The sequence below is a fragment of the Nelumbo nucifera genome, chromosome 3 (assembly GCF_055504915.1).
Source record: "Nelumbo nucifera cultivar China Antique chromosome 3, China Antique-T2T, whole genome shotgun sequence".
NCBI classification, from domain to species: domain Eukaryota; kingdom Viridiplantae; phylum Streptophyta; class Magnoliopsida; order Proteales; family Nelumbonaceae; genus Nelumbo; species Nelumbo nucifera.
The window spans coordinates 92,149,466-92,173,853 of NC_142651.1; the positions used below are offsets into that span (position 1 = coordinate 92,149,466).

Sequence of the window (24,388 nt, forward strand, 5' to 3'; positions counted from 1 at the left end):
TCAGGTGTTGTTTGGCAAGTCTTTTTTGAAAGATCTTCTAGAAGATCTAACAGGCAAAAGACATAGTGGGCTTTTACATAAAGATCTTGGCAGCCCATATACCGTTTAGTTAGTGGCATGTCTTTCCATGCATTTTTCTATGCGAAACTAGACAAAAAAAAAATTGAAAAAGCTCAATTTGGAGCTTCCTGAAAATAGCCCAAAATGGGCTTCCCACATCTTTTCGGGGTGGAATATTTCGGTGGTGATATGCCAGGGCCTCAATTTCTCTAGTGGTGTTGATGGGCCTCAGTTTCTCTAGTGGTGCTTATGGGAGCTCGGTTGATGTTGCCAATATAGTTGACAATGATGATGAATTAGTTTACTATATTGGTGTCATCCTCGATTTGGAAAGTCAAAAGAGTTGAGGGATCTCCATTTGGATGCTGGTATGGAAAAGTAAAAGAGGTGGGAAGAATTTAAGAGGGCGAAGAAGAGGCGTAAGGGGAAGAAAGCAATGTTAATTCTTCAAAGTGACACCATTGAAGAGATAATTTTGTCCGGTCATATATTAACAATTTTCTGCACAAGTAGATAAATGATTTACCCAAGTCTCAAGAAGGTATTATTTGCCTAAATAATATTCTACTCGATAATTATTCTTTTCCACTGAACCTATTAATACCGAAATACAAACTAGGTTATTTCTTTTCTATAGGATGTATCAACTTACTCACCTTCATTTATTAAAAAACAAATGAGCTCGTAATTACAAACCTTGTATTTTATATTATTATATATATATATATAAATAAATATATTTATATTATATTTGTATTCATACTCTTTCCAAACAGAGCCTATATGTATCTAGATATTTGTGAGACGGGCTTCAGTCAGTGCAAGTACATGCTTAAACCGTTCGAACAGCCTTTTGCACCCTTGTATTGGGAATATCCCATGATATAAATCATATAAATGCAGAGATATTCCTAGTTCATGACTTTTAAAGGCTGTTTGAACGGTCATTGCACTGACTGAATCTCACTGCTTTCCTTTGCTCTATTCATCTATTGTAATCTGAGGAACATGAATGGATGAAATATGTTTTTTTGTTGGCTTAAAATGCAGACTTTAGATGACGATGACGATAATGATATCTAAGACAAACATTTTTTAATGGATCGATAACATCCGAGCAAGGACTAAACTAACAACAGAGATTTGTATTACCTAAAGTGTTATCCCTGGTATATTGTTTTTCCAGATGTATTGACTATAATGTTTTGGAGTGGTAGGCAGAATTTCTTTCCAAGTAATGGCTTCAGTCACTGCAATGCCAGTTCGAGCAGCCTTTACAGTCTTGTTTCGGAAATATCTCCGCACTTCTGTGCTTTTTATCGAAGATATTCTCCGCACTTCTTTGGTGTTCGAACGGGGGTTTTGCACTGACTGAATCCGGTTACGGTCAAAGTGCATTGCGATTCCATGAAACTTCAATGAATTTCTTCTTCGGCATGTAATATGTAAAATTTCGCGCGAAATAAAAAACAGAGAGAATATTGACAGTCAACTGGAGGAAAAGTTTAGTCAACTCTGAAGACATTCGATACCTTCCCCACGAATCTTCCGATGGCATTTTCAATTTTAACTGTTCAACCGATACCCCTTGTGCGACATTCGCCTCTCTCCTCCCCACTCACCATCAATTCCCCCCGAGGGACAAGCCTAAAGCTCGATCCGAAACCTAGGGGTCTCATGATGGTTCCTATCAAAGCTGTCCGTGTTCCTGAATCAGGGTTTCAGGGAGCTGTTTCAGGAGTTCTTAATATCATCCAAGCGTCGCCACCCACATGGCAATCTGCACTCTTGAGTAACCTCCTCATTTTCGTGCTTGGTTCTCCGCTTCTCGTCACGGGGTTATCGCTTTCAGGAATTGGGGCTGCTTTCTTACTGGGTACCTTGACTTGGCGGGCTTTCGGAGGTTCCGGCTTTTTTCTTGTAGCGATGTACTTCGTCCTTGTAAGAGAAATCTCATCTGGGTTTTCTGTAATTCCTGTATTTGATCCTGGGTTTTCGTTTTTTTTCTTTTCATTTTTGTTCATAGAAGTGTAAAAGTGGAGTTCCTATTGGTCGATTGTAGGATTTTCTTTCATCATCCTTTGAACCCGGGTATTGGGATCTCGCAGGGCACGGCGGCGACAAAAGTGAAAATGGCACAAAAGGAGTCTCAAGGAGTGGCTGAGAAGAGAAAAGGAAGAAGAGGCCCTGGTAGTGTTATTGGATCCAGTGCTGCTGGCTGTGTTTGTGCTGTTCTATCGATATATGGGGGCGGTGGAGCTGCAATTTCACGACTCTTGCAACTGGGGTTTGTGGCGAGCTTCTGTACGAAATTGAGCGATACGGTTTCCAGTGAGATAGGGAAGGCATATGGGAAAACAACGTGAGTAATGGCCCTTTGCTTTCAAGTTTCAACCATGGTCTTCTGAGCTTTCTGTGCATGATCGCTAGTGATTTCATTAGGTTGTATGCCATTAACGCAAGCTTTGAGTTATTCAACATTACAATCTGCTTATCTTTGACTGCCACTTTTATTCCTTTAATTGCTAAGAAATCTGATGGGCTAGGTCCATAGGCCTTCAGGTCCGTTGGTCTAATAGAGATCATTTTATATGTTCGCATTTGCTTTATGTAAGCCCCCAGCCTCCTTGTTAAAACCGGAAGTGGAGAAAGCTTTTAATAATGTCAACTGAAAGTTCTAGGTTTCACTATGGAGAGAAAAGGTTGAAAGATGAAGGTACCGGCTAGCTTAGGACAGAATTGCTTATTGGGTTTCTAGTGTGGAATAATTCCAAGCATCTAAATAGCATCTGTTGTGAGGGATTTCTCTGAGGTTTCAATTGTTGCTTGTTTTGGAAGCCTAGGGTTGAAGATTTTTTTCCTCAAAGGGCTATTTGGTGCCTTTCTTGGGGGTGACTAATTCTAGGTCAGATTTATGCAGGATGAATGATTTAATAAGATCTTGAAGAACAGAATTGCTGTATAAGTTAGACATGAAGAAAGCTTATGATTATGTGGATTTGCGCTTGGCACAATGAGTTTCTGTAAGAGATGGATAAGATGGCTTTAAGGGTGTTTTTCATTCACATGTTTTCCCATCTTAACCCTTTTAGGCCGAAAAGGAGCTGTGACAGGGAAACTTACTGCCTCCATTGTTGTTTATTTTGATGGTAAATGCCCTTAAAGATTAGTGATCCAATGGATGAAGTGGCCAAGTGGGATTCTTAAAAGGATTTAGTAATGGGAGGAGAGGGTGGTAGTATTGCACCTTCTATTTCAAGGCAAGACACTTGCAGTATTTTATCAGGTGCTTTGAATAAATTTCCTCCCTCAAAAATAACTTGGGGTAGAATGGCTTAGTGGATCATTAGTTTTGGAGACAGGAAGTAGAGAACCTTCTAGGATCTTAGGGTCTGAAACATCTTTGAGCTTTAAAATGAGGGTTGAGGGACTTTGAGATCTTTGTTGTTCTCACTCTCTTTGGTCTCTTGGAAAGTGTTTCTCTTGTTTCCTCCTATTATGATTGTAGGATCTGGACTCATGGTTCTTTGGGCCCATTATTTTAAAGCCCTTCCTAAAACTCCTCAACTCGGTTTGTTCTGTTAGTGCTATTTGGCAAGGACCAGTGCTGCCTAAAACTAGAGCTTTGTGTTGAGAAGTTTACACATGGAAATGTAAATATTTCTGAGACTCTTCAAAGGAGAAGGCTTTATTGATCTATGTTACCTCACATACGCCTTTCCACCATGGATCTCTTGTCAGTTTTGGCTAGCTGAGGCTAGTTTCTTAATTGGTTTAGCTCTAGTAGACCATATTCTTCTGGCCACATCTATACTATTATAAAGTGGATACTTGCCTTGGTTTTTGTGCAGTCATAAAAGTTAAATTTGATTGCATAATGTCTTGCACACGTGCATAGCATGTGCCTTACACTAGTGATCTTAAATCTGAAAGGAGCAGGGATTCTTAGAATTCATCTACAGTTAAGAAGCATGGGGTGTTAATTTGACATAGGACGTTGCAAAGATTCTTTGAAACAATGGTAAAATACTCTTCGCAATCAGCTGATACAAGAAATCTGTCAAGCCTGAAAGGGTTGGGTTCTCTTGGTTGTTTGTTCAAGTGAATTTGGCACCTCCGATTGGTTGATTAATCAACTCCCTTTTATTTACAAAATTTGAGAAATTTCTCATGCTTGGAGTGATCCTTGAGCATGGACAGCCCTATTTGTGACTAGTCACTCTTGCCAACTATGATCAGTAGACAGGTTAGCCAGTTTTGATGCATCAAGCAGAGGTGGGGCCATGGGGAGGTGGTGATGGGCATTTGTGGGTAGGACTCTCTACTGTAGCTGGGCTAGCTCTAAAAGAGTCATATAGAGATGCCATACTCAACTTTCTCACTGCCACTAGATGAAGGTGATCCAGGAATGCTGTTTTTGGCTAGCTGTGTGCCTTTCTTAGGAAGGCAGGTATTGAACTTTTTTTTTTTTTATCAGTAAAACAGGTATTGAACTTTATTTTTTCAACAGTGTTCAGTTCTCTTGTTGATTGGGATCAAACTCAGCTTGCATGGTTGAACTGGGGCAGGGGCTCAGCTGTTGAGTTCTCCTCAGCTCCTACCTTTGAGAAATTACCCCTCCCTCCTCAATACCTAGTGGGTGGATAAAAATGGTCATTTACCCTTTTATCTTCCTTTGTCTTTTGGGAGGATCCTGCCTTTCTATTGGACAGATTAGGATGGAAGGCCATGATCTTTTCCATGGCATGTGCATTTCCTTCACCTGCCATGTGGTGCTTTTAGTGGGGTTTCTCACTCTCTCTTGCTCCTCTAGTGACAGAGCTCACCTTGTCTGGTCTTTCATCACCTTGCAGAAATGTTCAGTACCCTTGTATTAGTTTGATCACCATCTCTCCTTTGTTCAAGAGGTCTCCTTCCCATGGCTGCCTATAACCCTTGAACTAGAGATTGTTCAAGAGGGTTTTGGTAGCTTTGAATTACCTCCTCCCATGTTAGTTCCAAGGCCTTAAGAAGTATTGATGGCATTGGACCCACAAAAGGCTGGTAGTCCAGACATAATGGAATTAGGGATGGGAACAAATCAAGCTTTTCACAAACTATTCGAGTTTGGCTTGTGAAAAGCTCGATTTCGCTTGGTCTAAACTGAGCTTTGAGTGGAGCTTGAGCCTGGTATATAGGTTTGTTTGCCTAATATATACATATATAATTTTTATTATATGTATAATAGTATTTTATATATATATACAATATTTTTTATGTATAATAATAAATTATTTTTATAATTCTTATTTTTTGTATGTAAAATAAAAAATAAATTATATATATAATTTTTGTTTTTTATAGGAAGGTTGGCTCACAATCGAGCTCGAGCGGAGCCAAGCTTGAACTTGTGAGCTTTTGAGCTAAGCCGAGTTTGAGCTCAAGTCTCTAGTTTGAATCGAGCTCGAGCTTGAGCCTAACTTTGTTTTGACAAGTCAAGCTCAAATAGTCAGGTATTCGGCTCGGCTCGAATCCACCCCTCATGGTATACATTGGTTGTTCCACCACAACATTCACCCTTGGTAGGACATGACCCCCCCCCCCCCCCCCCCCCCCCCCATACACACACACACACAACCGTTTGCACCCATTAGTATAAGCTCTGATTTAGCATTATCTATGCAAATAAGCCCTCAATAGAAGTTTCCCTTTTTAGGGGTATGCAAGGAAGAGGTGGCTACACATGTCAGGGGATAGCCCTTCTCCATGAATCCTGAAAACTTAAGTAATCTAGATTAAAATCCTGATAATTCGTGCGAGTCTATATTAAATGTATGCCCTGTACCAGCTAAATAGTCTGCCATTTGGTTGTCTTCTTTATAGACATGCACAAAGGACACCTGCATTCTCACTTCTCTTATCATCTGCATGCAGTCTGTTATCAGCACTTGTTAATATGGCATGGTTGTTTGACCTTTTAGGCAATCTATTACCACGTTTGAGTCTCCTTTGGTCATCACTTTATGAAATCATCTATTCTTTACTATAGAGATGGCTCCTCTTGCTGCCCATACCTCGGCCATGTTGACTGCTGTGTTGCCTATTGGTTTTTCTCTTCCAAAGGTAATGCTTCCATTGCTATCTCTACCTTGACAACCTATAGCTGCCTGCTCTTCTTTTGTTATTGATGTGTTGATGCTAATTTTAACCACCTGTTGGTTTGGTTGCTTCCATAAGATTCATCTTTGATTTTTGATATTTGACTGATACTTCGAGCCTGTTGGCTCTAATAGGTATTCTTTGAACATGGCCCATGCTCTTTTTGTTTCTGGTTTTCCATATGGCCCCTAATAGAAATGAAATTGTTTCCCAATAATGAGTGATCTTTTTACGTCATTTTTCCTTGTTGAAGAGTTGATATTTCTCCATCCTTTGGACCAGGGGAGTATGGTTCAATTGTAGCCCAAATTAGTTTTACCATCAGGCATGTGCAAAATATATGGTTCATATTTTCCTTGTACCCACAGCTTGGGCATTCAGGGTTGATATTTATCCCTCTCATCTTAAGGAATTCCTTTGTTGGGAGTTTTATATTTATTTTTGGGTATCAGTTGATTTTCGAGTGGGGCCCATGAGTTCATCTAAATCCACAGCTATTCTATAGGCTAAACTGACTGTGAAATCACCTTTGGGATTCAATCCCCATATTAACTGACTGTGAAATCACCTTTGCTTGAAGGTCTAGTCTTAATGGGGTAGGAATTAACTGTTCCAATTCCACAAGTGTCTTATTTATCTGATGATTTCTGGGCTCTGTAAAATGGAGGAAGACCATACATGTGAATACCCACAGATAATCCCTCTAGTCTTCCTTTGGTTCATTGGAGGAACAGCCAGCAGGAGTGCTCCAATGATAAAGTTGCAAATGAACTTTCTCGATAGATCAGAGGCCCTTCTGAAGAACTCTTTGGGTCTTTTGTTTTGAAGACAAGATGAAAAGAAATTGATCGTGGATGATCTTCTTCACTCTGACCCCAATCCATTGGTTTCTATACCAAGGTGCCCAGGCCTCCATTGCCTTGATGTTTGTTATTTTGCCTTCAAAATTCAAATTGGCCAACTGGACAACCTCCGAGGAATTGTTTTTCTCAAGTCCACCCTAATCACATCTTTTTCAAGGAAAAATTGATTACCAACATATTAGAACTTGACCTACCCATCAGCTGGCCAGGATGGTTCTTCCACTTATTCTTTCTATAATCTCTCTCATTTCACAATTGGTGATTATCACCACTTCACACCATCCATCATCACTTCTCAGGTGAGCAATGCAGTCTAGAAATCCATGACCGGAGAAGCACTAGCTGCTAGGTTGAAGTTGTGGAGCAAGAGAGTATTGACCAGACTTTAGTACATAGAATTATCAATTACGTGTTGCCAAATAAAAGTAAAATGGATATACAGCTTGTCACTATAAAATCTGGGCTGACAAGTGTGAGAGAGCAGGTTCAACTCTGAGAGCAACCACTTTATGCAAAAAAAGAAAAAAAGAAGAAAAGTGTCGAAGGTTAGGTCCATATCCAGTCCACCTCTTCCAAGACCTTAGATAACTCGGAGTCTGGGACCAACATTTGGTAGTGGCTTTTTTTTTTATATTTTTTTGGACATACAAGTTCTGACTTTCAGGTTTTTTTCTGGTTTGCTTCAAGAACAGGTATCTAGTGACAACATTCAAGGTAGTCCCAAGAGGAACAGAAGGTGCTGTGAGTGTTGAAGGAACCATTGCTGGACTTCTAGCTTCAACGTTGCTTGCTTATGTTGGCTGTCTTGTGGGTCAGGTATCTCTGTCTCTCTCCCTCCACCCTGGTGTACATTATCCATGGTTACTATTTGCTCTTTATGTTATCCCTCCTGTATTGTTTTGTGAACATATCAAATGCTTGTTTGGCATTTATTATGAGGTGTTGCAGTATTAATTCAAGGATTATATTATGTCACTCTCCTGCCTATTGATCTCTTCTTCTGCAAATAATTCCTAGGTTAAAGGAGCAATGGAAATGAATTTTGGAAGGCTCATCAAATTAAGGCCAGCCTTTTTGTCCCACTAGTCTTATCATCCAATATCCATGTGTTGGAGGGTGAGATTTCTTTTGTTCAATAGAAAGAGTTGTTGATGAAATGGTAAATGACAATGAATTGGTGCATAGAGAAAGGACAGGGAGAGATAGAAGGGACTGCTGCTTTGTGCAATGTTTGTATGTGACCTCACATATGAGAGTAAGGGTAGGTGTGATCATGGGCAAGGTTGGGCTGGGCTTTGCACCTATGATAAGGGCTATAACCTGGGCCCGGGCCCAAGCCTGATTTTGGGCCTATGTCTTTTACATGTAAAATATTATATATATACTATTTATATTGTATGGCGTATAATATGCATATAAAATTTATTTTATACATTATATAATTTAATATATTATATATAACATATATTATAAATGTCATATTATAATGTTTATATATAAAATATACAATATAACATAAAATAACATAACTATATAAGTATAAATTATGTATAAAGTACATATATTTAAATATGTGCACCTAGCTTTGGCTTAGGCCGGGCCTAAACACAAAACCTTGGCCAAAGCCCGGAATTTCCCGACCAAGCTGAAAATGATCACCCGAGTGGTAGAGATTCCATTATTTTGTTACTTGGCATAGTTGCATGTTTTGATCTCCCATATGCTCTGAACTACCAGGAAACTTTCAAACTCCATATATCTATACTACTTTAAAAAGTACAAATAGCCTCAATAATATTTCTGGAATTTTTTGAGGACAAAATTTATTCCTCCATATTTAAATTTATTCATAAAAAAAGAGGGCAAATAGGGTAATTGGTTATTGATATTAAATGACTTGAAAAGAGGTAATTTAAAGATATTCAATGCATTCAATCCAAAATTTAAGGTATTAACTTGCATTCACCTTCATTGAATCCTATATTTAAGGCATTTAAGGTATTAACTTGCATTCACCTTCATTAAATCATCTTGGGTCAAATGGGACAATCCATGTTGTCACAATTAAATAATAAAATTCAAAAATAGATGAAATGCAAAAAAAAATATAGAAATTAAAAAAATGGGAACATTTTTAACATCATATATTCTGCATATTAAACAAGAATAAGTATGATAAATAAGAAATGATTTTATTAATGATGGAAATGGAATGTAAAATTTAAAACTAATTGGAAATAAAACTATTTTCCTATTTTCACTCATTAAATATCATATCCAAGGTATATTCTCTCATTAAATCTTATATTTAAGATATATTTTTCTCATCATTAAATTCTACTAGTTAAATCCATAACATTAATATTAATAGTATAAAAATAAATATTTAAAAAAAAGAATTTAAAAACAAAACCATTTTCTTCCCTTCCGGTGGTGGGTAAGCAATTCTACCATATCGGTCAAATGGGTTAACAAATAATGCCATAATTAAATAATAAAATAAATTAAATATATAATACAAATAAAAATAAAAATAAAAGAATTGGGTATATCTCTAATTTTGTATATTCGTTATACTAAACAAAAAAAGTATGAAATGTAAGAAGTATTCTTATTAATGTTGGAAATGGAATGCCAAATTTAAAATCAACCTAGAAATGAAATGATGCCATAGTCAAATAATAAAATTTTTAAAAATAAAAAAATACAAAGAATCACAAAAATAAAAAATAGAGAAACATTTGGGCACATATCTAATGTTATATATTTATAAAAAAATTAAATATTGGGTACATATCTAATATTATACATTCATTATATTGAACAAAAATAAGTATTATACATAAGAAATAATTTTATCAATGATGGAAATGTAATACAAAATTTAATGTCAACATAGAAATCAAACTATTTTTCTTTTTGGGTGGTGGGTTAGTGGGTTGGGTCAAATGGATTAATTAATGATATGATAGCTAAATAGTAAATTTTTAAAAAATAAAAAGTACAAGTAATCAAAAGAATATATGAAAAATTATATATTAATTATGTCAAACAAAAATTAAGTATGATAAGTAGAAATTATTTATATAATGTAGATGAAATATATAACTTAAAACTAATCCGAAAGCAAAGCTATTTTCTTATTTAGATGGTGGGTCAATGATCCAACTTTTCAAAGAAACTCATGATGTCATAATTGAATAATAAATATTTAAAAAAAGATAGAACACAAAAAATGAGAAAAGTGCAGAATTTTGTCGAAAACATTTGGAAACATTTCTAATGTTCTATATTCATCATATTAAATAAACGTAATTGTTAAAACAAGTATTTACGTTTAGTTTTAATTATATTATTACTTTTATTAATTTTCAAATTCTATCTTAACCATGATGTATCTAAAATTCAAGTAATTAATATGAAGAAAAAATTCTCACGTGCAATGCACATGCTTAATTACTAGCAAAGGAAAACACTTTAAACTGCTTCTTTATGAAAGAAATCATAATATCCTCCTAACCATGTCTAGCAAGTTCTCTTTGGTTGACAAAGGTTCCTATTTTTTGGATAGAACAGTCTAGGTTGGGGAATAGTAGTAAAGCCCATGTCCAAGCCTAGAATACCAGCTTGCCACAAGAAGCCCAGACATAGCCTACAACCTACTCATGACCCATTTGTTTTGTTTCTTACAAGGAGGCCACATTAGCAACCAATTAGATCTAGATCCAAGAATATTCTTGATCAAATTCCAATTAAAACTGAAATATAATGAGTATATAATGGAATGCAGGGGGAAATAGAAGGCGTTCAAGCATTGATCCAATTCTCTTCTCTCTTCATTTTTATTGTAAGGAGGCTGCTTCACCCTTGAAGAGAACCCTAAGTTGAACAGTAACTCAAGTACTCAACAAGTTGGTAACAGAGCCATGGCCAACACCAAAGATGAAACATTCCTCAACAAGTTGATGAAGAATAGACTGGGTTGAGTAGCAGGAAGCAGGGGAGGGGTGGAGGTAGAGCCTATAGATGGAGTTAGTGTCATGGAATGTGGGGGACTTAAGAGAGGAAAGAAGAAGGATTTCAATGAGGAATGTTCCAAGAAATCACATCCGAGATGCAGTGTTGCTGCAAGAGACGAAGCTGGAGACATTCAACTTGAGAATGGACTAACAGTGGAGAATGGGTGGAGGTGAATGCCATGGGTCTATCGGATGGTCTAGTGGTTATCTGGGATCCAAGGGTTCCCTTCTGCAATACATTGAAATATTTGGAGAGAGAATTTTTTGAAGACAAAGTTGGCCAATGAACAGGATAGCGGCAACAATTAGCAGATCTGTTGCAAAGTGGGTGTTGATTCTACCAGAATTTAGACAAGTCACCAACGAGGATCTTGGATTACTCTTGGGGATCGACCTGGTAATCTAAGGAAGAAGAATTTAATCTAAGGAAGAAGAATCAATGTTCTAAGAACCGGACCGGACATCGACCTGGTAAAGGAAAAGGTTTATGGATTAGAGGTTCAACCGAGGTTGAACCAGAGGTCAAACCATGCTGATGTAATAATATATATATCGAAAAAATACTAAATATAAAGGAAAATTAATCCAAAATAATCCAATATAGAAATAAAATAACAATTAAAACTTTCAAAGTTTAAGACAATATGTCCACAATGAAAACAAATACATCAACAAACAAAGTTTAAGACTCAATTCTAACAAATTAGATAGTATAAAATTATAAATTAAACACAATTAGTTATCCTAATTCCTAAATTATAATATTTAATTATTTAGTTTATTTCTACAAAATTCAAAATATGATATCAATTTATTGAAGTTTAAATTTCACTATTTATGTATATCTGTTCCAAGCTTTGAAGGGGGCTTAGTCTAACCTGGAACTGAACAAGTAGGTGGGTTGTCTTGTTTATTGTGTAAGAATTTGGTGGATTGAAAGCTTGAAACAAAGATCAATTGAATTTGAGCAAACCTGTAAACAAAACTAATGAATGCTAACAAATTTTCAAATTCAGAAATTAAAAAATAAATATTTAAAATTTAAAATAAAATAAATTGTCGGAAATTGTAGAAACAGGCACCAAGTGGTGGGAGGAGGAGGAGGAGAAGGAGAAGGAAAGAGGAGAAGAGAGGAACCATTGTCATGCAAGGAGGAGGAGGAGGCGAAGGAGGAAGCAGAGGAGAGAGAGAGAGAGTACCTGACATCGTCGACTACTGCTTGAGGCGGTCGGTGGTGAGGTAGCGAGTCGTGAGTGTTGCTAGCAGTGGAGGAGGCGATGTTCGGTGATGGCTGGAGTTCGAACGAAAGAGAAAGAGGGACGAGGGTTTTGGGGATTTTGATTTGGCTTAGGTTTGTAAATTAAGACCTTAAGTTTTGTTTGGTTCAATTTTGCATTTTTTGTCTTCTTGTGATAAAAGTTGGGGTGTAACAAAACCGGCTGGTTATGCAAAATCGGGGCCGATTCACCGGTTCCCAGGTTGAGCCGGACAAGTGGGCAGTTTTTTACGGTTTTTTAATAGAACGGTTTTGGGGGTATGTCTGAACCGGCGAGGGGCCTGGGTCACAGTTCGTCTGGTTCAACCAGTCGGTCTGGTCCGGTTTTTAGAACATTGAGAAGAATACAACTTTGTTAGGCAAATGGCTTTGGAGGTGGCCCCTAGAAAGGGACAGACTGGCACAAAGTTGTAAGAAGTGTGCATGGTAATGTAGGGCAATGATTGGGATACTGGTGTGTGTCAGTGGGCTACGCTGATCTCCCTGTGGAAGGCTATTCATAGTATTATTCCTACTTTTTTGAACTTGATCAGGTATGATGCTTGTACTGGAGATAGGGTTATGTTTTGGGAGGATGTTTGGATTGGTGACTTCACCCTCAAGGACCTTTTTCCTTGTATTTCCTTTCAAGATTTAAAAATGAGCCAATTCAGAGGTTTCTGTCCTTTTCCAACTCTGGCCTCACTTGGAACTTGGGTTTTAAAAGAGATCTAAGAGATTCTGAGCTTGACCAAGTTGTTTTGCTCCTTAAAACTCTTGATTTTGTTTGCTTGGGCCCCTCTTCCCAGATACTCACATTTGGAAGCCTCTGCCCCTGGGCTCCTTTTCTTTGGTCCAAACCTATCCCTCCAATAGTGGGAGTCCTTTGTTGGAAAGTCTCTCTTGGAAAAATAAACACCCTAGATGTTTTACAGAAAAGGAGACCTGGTCTTTGTATCTCCCCTAACTGGTGTACCCTCTGCAAAGCAAATGAAGAAAGTTGTTACCATCTACTAATCTCTTGCCAGTTTGTTCTAGGCCTTTGGGAGAAGCTTTTTGATCTTTTTGGGTGCAGGTGGACAGAACCGGAGCAGATTTGTAGTCTCTTTGACCCTACAACTTTCAGGTGGCCAAAGAGGAGAGGTAGAGTCTTCTGGAGGTGTGCTAGAGCTGCTGTGGTGGACTATGTGAGAGGAATGGAATGCCAGAATTTTTAATGATAAGGAGAGGGATCAGTCTTGTGTTCTGGAAAGTATTTTAAGTAGGGCCATAAGCTGGGTAAAGTCTTTGGACCTGTTCTCACCCTTCTCTTTCAGTATATAAGGAGGGAGCAAGTAGCCAAAAGTTCTGATGTTAGAAACAGGCCTTTGGTGGAGTGGAAGCCTCCTGAGGCAGGTGTTATTAAATTAAATTTTGATGGCAGCAGCTTGGGAAACCCGGGGCCATCTGGAATTGGGGGAGTCTTTAGAAATGCTGAGGGCCAGATTGCTGCTCTATTTTCTGGTCCTATTGGGGAGGGAGATTCAGTTAACACAGAAGTCCAAGCTGTTCTAATAAGGAGCAGAAATTGCAAAAGAGCTGGCAGTGGAGCATTTAATAATTGAAGGTGACTTCAAATTGGTTATTGGATGGCTAAAAGAGCCAGAGATAGCAGCCTGGCTCTACAGGGGGGCTTTGAGAAGATTTAGGTGGCTAACATCAAATATCTCAGTCACAGTTCAATGGGAAAGAAGATTGGCAAATGGCCTGGCAGATTTTCTAGCCAAACAAGGGGTACATAGCCAAACAAGGGGCTTTATGATATAGTCTAGAGGCTGCACCTCGCGTCTCATTGCGGGGAGCTGTATGTTGTATATGCTTGTTAATTTTAATAAATAAAACTACCATTATCTATCAAAAAATATATGAGCTACTGGTCAAAACTTCAACTCAAGACACTAAGACTGAAAGTTCAAACTAGGGGTGCAAGTGAATGGTGGATGCGTTGGTGCTACTTTCAAATTGGGAAAGCTGGATTTTCCCACATTCACAAGTGAGGATACAATCTCCTTGATCTTCAAGGTAGAAAGATATTTTGAATATTATGAAATACCTGGTCATCAATGTGTATTGGTTGCCTCAATTACATAGATGGTGAGGCCATCATTTGGTTCCAATGGTTCAGACAATTCAATCTCCATGTTTCTTGGTTTGACTTATCAGAAGCCCTCTACGCCAGATTTGAGCCCTTTGGTTTCAAAGACCATGTAAAAAATCTCTCATAATTATGACAAGTTGGCTCTATGAGAGAGTCAACTTGAATTTGAGAGGTTGGCTACTTGGGTGCATAGATAGCATAAAAAGCATTTGTAGGATGCTTTTTTGAAGGATTGAAAGATGAAATTTGTCTGGAAGTTAAAGAATAGCAACCTGCAATTGTCATGGCTGTGGCTGATTTGGCAAGAATATAGGAGTGGTTGAATTGCCTGAAGGTCACCGGGTGATTGTCCTCATTGATAGTGGAAGTTGTTGAATTTCATGACCATGGACCTAAGACCTGACTAAACAACTTGGCCTCACAATACAACCCATACAACCATTCTTAATACATGTTATGGGTGGCGACCACCTCACATGTGATGGGATTTGCAAAGATATCCAACTCAAGGTCCAGGGGAAGGAACTCAAGGTTAACCTATACTAAGGCTCAATGAGGCTGACATGATTATGGGAATATAGTGGCTATGCCAATTGGGCCCAACTGACCATTGTTGGGATTAAGGGATTTGCAAAGATATCCAACTCAAGAAACATTTAGGTCCTACATCATTAGCAACCCCCACCTTGCCACTAGTTACTGAAGAAGGTGAATTACAATCACTCCTTAGTAGATTTTGGAGCATCGGTGGATTAAAGATCTTAAGAAGATTGTGAAGGAAGCCTTAGTGATGTGGGTTGGGTTGCCCCCTTAAGATGCCACCTAGGAGCTCTGCACTGCCTTTGACAGAACTTCCCTCAACTTGACCTTGAGGGCAAGGATAAGCCTAAGGAGGAGGAGTTGTTAGGGCCTAACTCAATAGTGGTTTTCCGGCCCACATCGGAGGTCATACCAACATCACAATGCTAGGAGCACCAACCCGACCTACCATTGCTCGACTTTATTCTAGAAGGCCACGTAGGCATAACTAACTATCAGAGTTTGTTATGAAAAACCTTTGTGCATGTGATGTGCAGTGTATCCCCTAGGCATAGCTATATATTGGCCTGTATCGACTATCAAGTAATAAAGGCTGACATTACTGAGTAGTTTATCTTTTCTCCCTCTCCATTTCAGGATGTTGTGCCACCCTTGAAGGGGTACTTTTGGTGGGCAGTATTCTACCACAATCCTTCTCTTTTATTGAGGAAGGGGTCCTTCAGTTGGTGCCACTCAGAATTTTAGCCTACCGAATGGTGAAGCAAGGCAAGAGACATGTGAGGGAGGCATTAGTTGCTTGGTCCAACCTCCCTCTAAAGGATGCAACTTGGGAACCATGCCACAAACTACAACAATACTTTCTCCCATTTCAACCTTGAGGATAAGGATGCTACTGAGGGAGCAATTGATAGAAACTCAGAAGGGTCTAGGTCGGGGAACAGTAGTAAAGCCCAGGTTCAGGCCCAGAATACCAACCCACGACAAGCAGCCCAGACAAACTACAGCCTACTCACACCCCATTTGTTTTGTTTACACATGTGCAGGGGTGAGTCTGCGTACATCTGTCCGTCCCCAGACCCTGCATTGGTGGGAACCTTGTGCACTAGGCTGCCCTTTAAGGAGGCCACATCAGTAACCAGTTAGTTAGATCTAGATCCAAAAATATTCTAGATCAAATTCAAATTAAAATGGAAATGTCACAAGCAAGGTTCAAATTTTCAACATGATGCGCCCCGTTTTGTATTGTATCATATCATATTGGTAGGGTATTAATACTCGAAATACAGGCCTTTTGGCCTTTTGACCTATTTCAGGGGTTAGGCAGGCTTAAGACCTACCCCTTGGTCTATTTTTGACAAAAAAAGGCTGGAATTAGGTGCACAGTACCGATACGCCCCTTCCAGTGATTGGGGTGTATCGATACTTTGAACCTTGGTAACAAGTATATAATGGGGTGTGGAGGGAAATAAAGGGCATCCAAGCATTGACCCAATTCTCTTCTCTCTTCTTCATTTTCTTTGTAAGTCGGCTGGTAAACCCTCGAAGGGAACCCTGAGTTGAGCAGTAACTCAACACCTCAAATCCAGTCTATCATGTGAGACTTCATGTGTAAAATTTGACAGTCACTCATTTGGATTGACACCAAAAATCATATCCTTTTGTTGTCTCAGGAATATGTTGAATGAGTCCAAAGAACCACAATAATATAAAGTGTCATATTAAAGAGTTTTTAAAATTTTTAAGTTCCATGTTTATCACTTTCTTACAGCCTAAGTTAAGGTATCATTAGATGAATTTTATCAGTTACCCATCCAATAAAATGCGCATAGAGAGAATTTTTGCTGTTTTACTTACAAGTTACAAGGTGCCAGTTTGTGATGGGAATTGGATCTTTTACTTTTTGGGCTTGGAATTCTCTTTGTTTTATTTAGTTGTAGTTGCTGATCCCACCTGTAATAATCTGAAATAAAGTAGAAAATAGAAGAGAAGAAGATGGAAGAGAGAAACAATGGAGGAAGAAGATGGAAGAAAAGGGAAGAAGGAAGAAAGTAATTGGAACCTCTCTCCAGTCCCCCAAAATTTTTTATTCTTTGATTGTAATGTGAGCACAATTACATGAATACCCTTAGTAGGGCAGCCAGCACTAAAAGCAATAAGAAAAAAGAAGAAAACAGGCCCATAACTAAGGCCGCTATTCACAAACATAAAACATAAATAGAACTAAATAAAAGAAGGAAACTATGGACCATTCGTTCCATCATCTATATGGTTGTAGTAGGATTAGTAGTTGATTCTTAGAGTTGTTACTGCCTAGCTTTCAAGTCTAAATTTCACTCTGTGAAGAGAGGTCCCATGTGACTGGATTTTTGGAAGAGTGAATGTGTAAAGAATTGAGATTCTAGAAGTTTCCGTGGTTCTATTTGCTATAGATCGTTTTTCTTGTACTTTTCTCCTTTATTCCTTGGCAAGATCATCCCACATTCTCTTTCTAATTTCCTGCACTTTCTTTTTTTTTAACTTTTGATGGTCTTGATCAGCGTTTTTCAAACTATCATTGGCCTGGGAATTTGAACTGGTGAACTGGACAAATGACCGGGTCCTGGGTTTTTTCAGTTTTGTCTGTTTCACCTGGCTAACCGCCTGGTTGAATGACCAGACCTGCCACCGTACTAACTTTCCAGGTTGATGGTCAATTTGGTTTTTGAAACAATGGTCTTGATGGCTTCTTGGTTAATTCCAGTTAGTCTCTCTCTCCTGGAACTCATAAAATAAAACACAGATGTACTAATAACTAAGCTGAACCATTAAAACTCCCAATATAAGATCAGAAGTTTACTGGTCCAACTTTGCTATTGCTACATCTGTGTTTTATTTTCCTTGTCCTTATTCTCTGGTTCAACAAGCACTTAGAAGTCTGAGGTTAAGCAAAAATTTGAAAGCCTCTAATTTGCCAATTAAGACAATCAAACAGTACTTAGTCTTTTTGTCGGGTTGTCCTACCTACATAATTTATCATCTGTTTTTTTTTTTTTTAATCATTGCTGGTTTAGCTGGCCTCAATCACAAGGAAATCAAAATGGGTGGTCTTGTTTGCATACAAGAAATAAGGGTACCCTGGTTTAATTTTTTTTAATACCAATACATGTTTGCATATAGATGAACTGCAATGTTGTTTGATACCATTAAAAAAATGGTGTTTGGGTAGCATAGAATAATACTGACATAAATTATCAGTTTATTTTATGGAGATTAAAATCTCTTGTAACCTAAGTTTACTATGTTTTCATTATACAGATAGATGCATCTGAAGTTGTAATCTGTATAGTTGCTTCCCAAATTGCGAATCTTGGGGAAAGCGTGCTAGGTGCTGCCCTGCAAGACAAGGAAGGGTTTCAGTGGGTAAGGAACCTCTCCAATGCAAAACTGTTTTATGATTTAACATCCTCGTTCTTGTTTTTCTTTTTATTTCTTATTTTTATGCATCTTTGCTTTATTTCAATTCGGCAGTCCTTTCTTTAGCTGCCCATTAAAGAACTTTATTCATAGACACCAACAATGCCTCTGATCTGCTCTGCCACTTTCTGCAGCTCAACAATGATGTTGTTAATGTAATTAACATATCACTAGGAAGCATTTCGGCAGTCTTGATGCAGCAAGTCGTACTTCAGAAATGGTACCCTTGAGCAGGCAGTGTCTAAAATAACCTTCATACAAGATTCACCAGTTCCTAATTTTTGGAAGCATGTATAGATGATTTCTTTACCCATCATTGCTTACAAGGTCAGTTCTTGGCATTTAATGTACTTCGTAAGCCAGAAGACACTTGAAAAGGGTAGAAAAGGAATATGCATTGAAATTCTTAATAGAAAAAAGTGCTCGTGGCACATTGCCAGGGAAAAATGTTAAAACTTTTATACTTAAATATGGAACAAAGAATTGAACACAAGGATGGCTGATCTTTTATAAAAGTGGTGCAATTTTGAGTTGCCTATTTAAGGAATTTCAACTACATCAACCTTGAGCCTGAGCCCTATGTCCATTCAAAATTTTTCAATCCAACTACTCGACCCCAAGTTGCACCCCTATTTTTACATCCCTCCTGAACGACCTTTCTACAGTCAAGCAATGAGATCCAGTATGAAATGCTCGGCTTCATTTTTGGCTCATCATCTCTATATCAAAGCCACTTGAAATTAGAAAAGATTGAATCAAATGGAAAGACCAGGAAACATTCTAATTTTAAAACTGGAATTGTGAATTCTTGCTTGTGACTTGGATGTTTGTCAGATTGAACAAACAACATTCAATCTCAGTGAAAAATAATGTACTGTTGTCTTGGCGGAATACAGAGATGAATGTGTTAGCTCTTATTCAATTTGCATTATTTTTCCTTGTTTATGACCAACAGAGAACATGAACAGAGAGAATGATGTTTCTGTAAGGATGTGACTAAATAAAGCCACCTTTAGTGGATACTTGTAACTTGTGATTCATCTAAGCAGGCTTGAGATTTTTTATATTCTTTTTCAATACTAACAGCCGTGACAGTGTGATGAGTTGATATTTGACCTATGGAGTTCTACCCTGTTCCTTGTCTGGTCTATCGTATGAGTACTTTGGTTTCCCTATTTTATTCCTTTTGCTGGAACTTGAAAAAAGCATAAATTACTGGGAAAAGTAAAGATTAAAGAAAGGCAGGGGACCCGTTTTTTCTCTGCAAAGTTGGAACATTGCAGGTTCTGGTAACGTTCTATTTGGAATTGGATTCTCTGGCACATTTGTCTGGGTAAAACTGGAAAACCCGTTTCCCATATGAATAGACAGTTCTGCAGGAAATATGCTTACAGCCATTTTGCTTTCAGTTTCATCTAAAGTGTGTTTTCCATTAAGTAAGCTGAACCATCCAATTCCAATACAGATCATGCTCTGTGATTCTATGCGGTTATCAGAAACATTGGATGGTCCAGATTGCTCAGGCAAATAACCCCCCTAAAAAGAAAAAAAAAACTGACACAATGAGCATTTCTTCTGTCTATGTTAATGGGATGATCAGAGCCTTTGGTTTGAGACACCATGATGGATCTTTCGTCATTTACCACCAAGCCAAAGGCGTGGATCAACCATTGTCATCTAGTAATTGTTGTGTTCTGCCTAAAGGTGGGTGTCATTGTTTGTCATTGATGATCTGGACTCTGGAGTTCAACAAGGATATTGCTTGGCCTGAGGGGGACTCTGTAGAACTAGTCTGTCTGGTACTGAGGGGCTGAAAGGGTCTGAACTTTGGATTGCACGTCGGCTTCATTGCCAGCTCTTCTAAAACCTATTCATTTGCATTTTTCAAGTGGGATGCGTGTTCTGACTTCTGAGAAATGCAGGGGCTATTACTATTCGACGGTGTAGTGGGACGCATTAGCAAACTCATTACAGTAAGGCTAAGTTTGGGAGTGCTCATTTGAAATAGGGGTAGTACTTGCTTTAAATAGGGGTAATATAAATATTTTAAAATGAGGAGGTGGGTCATAATAGGTAAAAAAAAAAGTACTTATTGAATAAACACTTAAAGTAAATCCAAATTTTGAACTTATTATTTTCAAAATAATAAACACTTATTTTTAAGCACCCCCAAACTTAGCCTAGACAGTTTAACCAGGAATTAGGCCTTACGGCCATGGACATTTCGGTTCTTAACCAAAGGGCACGTAATGGTCCCAGACTCCTAGTAACCCCACATGACCCAGACTGGCCAGTGGAGACCAGAATTCTAAGTAACATCAGGAGTTGACTGGCGTCAGAATGTTGTCCATTCAACGTTGTTCTCAGGTGTTGGACAAAACTGAAAAGTGGGCCAAGGGTATATGTTCCGATACTTTTAAGTGCATCTTCACATTAAGATTAGACACCATATCTAGGCATTCATCACATAGGATGCAAGGGGTGGGTCCCTTTCTGACCCTGGGGACCACTGTATGATATGCTGCAATCTTTTTCCTGCAATTCCAAACAGTCCGTGACAAGTGTCCCTTTTCATGTGCTGTCTCATATACATGGGTCCTTACACGTTAAGTGCAGGAAAGGAAGTGCAGAATCCCAAAATTCCTATAACCTGTGGCTGTGCCCCTGGCTTTAGATTGACATAAATGTGGCCCACGAGAATGCACAAGGGAATCGTGGCCCCAAAACGGTACAGGAATCAACTGCACATGAACAGGGATCACGTACTCATTTGCACGGTTGGTGGATCTTCCTTACTGCATGCAGGTTGCTGGGAGCTAACAAGATTCATTATATTTATAGTGCTTTTGGGAAAACTAGCTGCAATGGGTTTGATTGGTTTCAATTTTAAATTTTTAATTTTGTTTCGGTTTCAGAGAGGAAATGCCGTGAAAAAAACAGTCTCCACACTTTCACAGATACAGACAGAGTTGGAAGGTATTATATTTACTAAATAGAAATATGTCAGAAGCTTGGAAGCCTTGGGGACCCAAATGCAGAAACAGTGATGACTGATGAGAATTCATGTACCTCCTCTCACAAATATCAAATTCTGTCTTTCTTTTGTTTCTTCTTTCTTTTGAATTCCTTCCTATTTTCCCCTCCTGTTTTCAATCCTTTTGACCCTACCTGGGCTTCCAATTCTCTCACTCAATGGCCCCACCCATCACCTCAATCACATCCCCCTGCCTCTCTCTCTCTCTGAGCTTTGATCTTACTCGCTCATGAAATCCATTCCTAAAGCTACCCAAACAGATGTTGGAACTGAGAAGCAGAGAGCCAAACATCTCCACAATGGGTCGGTGCTTCTCAATCTCTCCTGTACTGCTTTTTCTGCTTTTCACATTCTCACCACCTTATGCTCTTTCTCTGCCCATTCATGAACAAGGGAATGAACAACATCCCGACAACAACGTCCAGTCCATTGACATGGACCCGGTTGAAACCGAAACTTTGTTCAAGATCATGGAGACCATGTCATCTGATAGAAACTGGAGAGTCTCCAATCCACACCCATGTAAACCAGGCTCTTCATGGCCTGGTATAGAGTGCAAAACAGGTGAACACAACCGCCTCTATGTCTCTAGGCTTGATTTTGGCACGCCACCCAACCCAACCTGCAAGGCCACAGCCACCTTCCCTTCTGAAATCTTTGATCTTCCCTACCTTCAATCTGTGTTCTTCTTCCATTGCTTCTATCACACCAGAACAACCATCTCTCTACCCCAACATAGTATCTCTACTTCTTCACTGCAACAGCTCAGTCTGAGATCAAACCCAGCACTCGTCGGGCCAATACCGCCTCAGCTATCTGCTTTGAAATCTCTCCAGGTCCTCACATTGACTCAAAACCACCTGGTTGGGGGAATTCCAGAAGAGATCTTTACTTTAACCTCATTGATACACCTTGATTTGAGCTACAATTTCCTCACAGGCACTATCCCAAACCTACTGGGAAGTCTCAAGAATATTGAGGGGCTTGATTTAAGCTATAATTTGCTTACGGGTCCTATTCCAGACAGAATTGGACAACTGGGTCTTCTTCAGAAGCTTGATTTGAGTTCGAATTTGCTCACTGGTGGCATCCCTGACAGCATTGAGAACCTTAATTTCTTGGTTTTTTTGGCTCTGAGCAACAACAGATTGACAGGGAAGTTTCCTGAAGGATTGGCGAAGTTGGAGAGCCTAGAGTACTTTATCATGGACGACAACCCAATGTTCGTTCCCCTGCCACATGAGCTTGGAAGATTGGTGAAGCTGCAAGAACTCAGGCTTGCAAATTCAGGGTATTCAGGAAATATTCCTCAGAGTTTCTCTCAGCTTCTGAACCTCAGCACTTTATCACTGCAGAACAATAGATTAATAGGTGAAATTCCAGTTGGTTTAACTGGCCTCTCTCACATATATCACTTGAATCTAAGCAGAAACAAGTTGTCTGGTGTTGTTCCTTTCGACCCACTCTTCCTGAAGAGGTTGGGAAGGAATTTGGATCTTAGTGGCAATCCAGGGCTCTGCTTAGATAAGTCTGAAGCTTATGTAAGAGAAAATATTGGACTCAATGTTTGTGGAAGCAACAGAAGTGATTCTCTTGTCCAACCACTGAAGGCTGAAGCTTCGTCTGAGTTCTGTATATCGATCTATCTGCTGGATGTTTTATGTCTCTGGGCATTGTATCAGCTCTTACTTTAACTTGAATTCTCTTTTTCTTTTCTCCCTTTCAATATAAATTAAATTCCCTGTTTTTGCTCTCATCTAGTTCTAATTCTTTAATGGTGTTGTGAAAATAGCAAAAGCAGAAGGTTAAGGTCTTCCATTGAAGATACTCTACCAAGTTTCTGTAACTTTCTGCTTCTGGGGCTCTTTCTTCTAGGCTACACTTGGGTACTGAGCTTTTGGGTTAAGAGTAGGATTAAACAAAATTGTGTAAATTAATCTAAAGTTATTACTAATGAGTCTTCTGTGTGAGGAGGGTATTATCATTCTTTAGTAACCCTTAAATGAGTCTTCTGTAAGGCTTTATGTGGACTGTGGAATTGAGATTGGTCTCATGTTTTTTCAAAGAAAATAAATTTGTAATCTTCATCTCCCATGCTCTAAGTTTCCTAAATGACTTGAACAAATTACCTTAGTCTCTGCTGATCCCATATTAACCAAACACTTAATTCAGATTTTAGACAAGGATGTGGAGTATCAGGTGAACCACATAGCTTTTTACCATGTGGGCTTTGAAAAGTGAAAAATCTATACACCAACCAGCAGGATAACCTTAATCTAATGGACCCAGATCTTTTAAAACTGGGACAATCGGTCCAACCAATCAGTGCAATTCGATGGATTGTGGGTCACCCAAGTAGCAGATAAACTCAAGACCTCAAGACTCAGTTCACCTAAACCTTGGTTCTGAGAACATACAATAGTTACCAGATGATTTCAGATTATGTCAAACCTTTGTGCTGAGAAATTCCCACCTTGGGAACTCTTCCTGCTTTCAGGCCCCAGTTGTACAGTTGGGGGAACTGATTCCTGATTCTTCTCAAAGCTACAAAGCCTCTCTTCCATAAAGAGAGGGAGGTGGAAGTGTCAACCAGACAGGTGGACCTTTGTAAACATCCCTCCATATGTAAAACAAGGGAATAAAATAAATGAATTAAGTTTGTGCTTTAAAACCTCTCCCGAAAGAGGATTTATGAACTAAAACCCTCTTGAGGGTGGATTAGAAAAATTGAATTTCTTCAGCTACATGGCCAAAAGAAACAGGTGAAGTAGAAAACAGTAATAATAAAGGAGAGGGAGTAGAGTGTACTTGACTGGAGTCAACCCAGCAAAATTTTACCACCAGAAGTCCAGAACACTTACAAATGGAGGAGCAGGAAATATCTATAGT

General features: G+C 38.7%; 2 protein-coding genes across 2 annotated transcripts; both read left to right on the top strand.

Moving 5' to 3' along the window:
* Nucleotides 1-1,194: 1,194 nt before the first annotated feature.
* Nucleotides 1,195-19,529, top strand: LOC104608999 (integral membrane protein (Protein of unknown function DUF92, transmembrane)). The gene is made up of 5 exons (XM_010275161.3): nt 1,195-2,001; nt 2,169-2,422; nt 7,754-7,877; nt 18,307-18,411; nt 18,600-19,529. Exons 1-5 carry the CDS (start codon nt 1,612-1,614, stop codon nt 18,693-18,695), a joined length of 969 nt encoding a protein of 322 aa, XP_010273463.1. The 5' UTR covers nt 1,195-1,611; the 3' UTR covers nt 18,696-19,529.
* A 136-nt stretch (nt 19,530-19,665) lies between these two features.
* Nucleotides 19,666-23,459, top strand: LOC104609001 (uncharacterized). Its single transcript, XM_010275163.3, has one exon. The coding sequence runs from the start codon at nt 21,760-21,762 to the stop codon at nt 23,191-23,193; it is 1,434 nt and encodes a 477-aa protein (XP_010273465.1). The 5' UTR covers nt 19,666-21,759; the 3' UTR covers nt 23,194-23,459.
* The last annotated feature ends 929 nt before the right edge of the window (nt 23,460-24,388 follow it).

Bases quoted from the DNA above. Each gene is read 5' to 3' on its own strand.
- LOC104608999 (XM_010275161.3), top strand. From the start codon at position 1,612: ATGGCATTTTCAATTTTAACTGTTCAACCGATACCCCTTGTGCGACAT. The intron at 2,423-7,753 runs GTGAGTAATGGC...CTTCAAGAACAG, and splicing joins AAGGCATATGGGAAAACAAC to GTATCTAGTGACAACATTCA. The intron at 7,878-18,306 runs GTATCTCTGTCT...TTCATTATACAG, and splicing joins TTGGCTGTCTTGTGGGTCAG to ATAGATGCATCTGAAGTTGT.
- LOC104609001 (XM_010275163.3), top strand. From the start codon at position 21,760: ATGTTGGAACTGAGAAGCAGAGAGCCAAACATCTCCACAATGGGTCGG.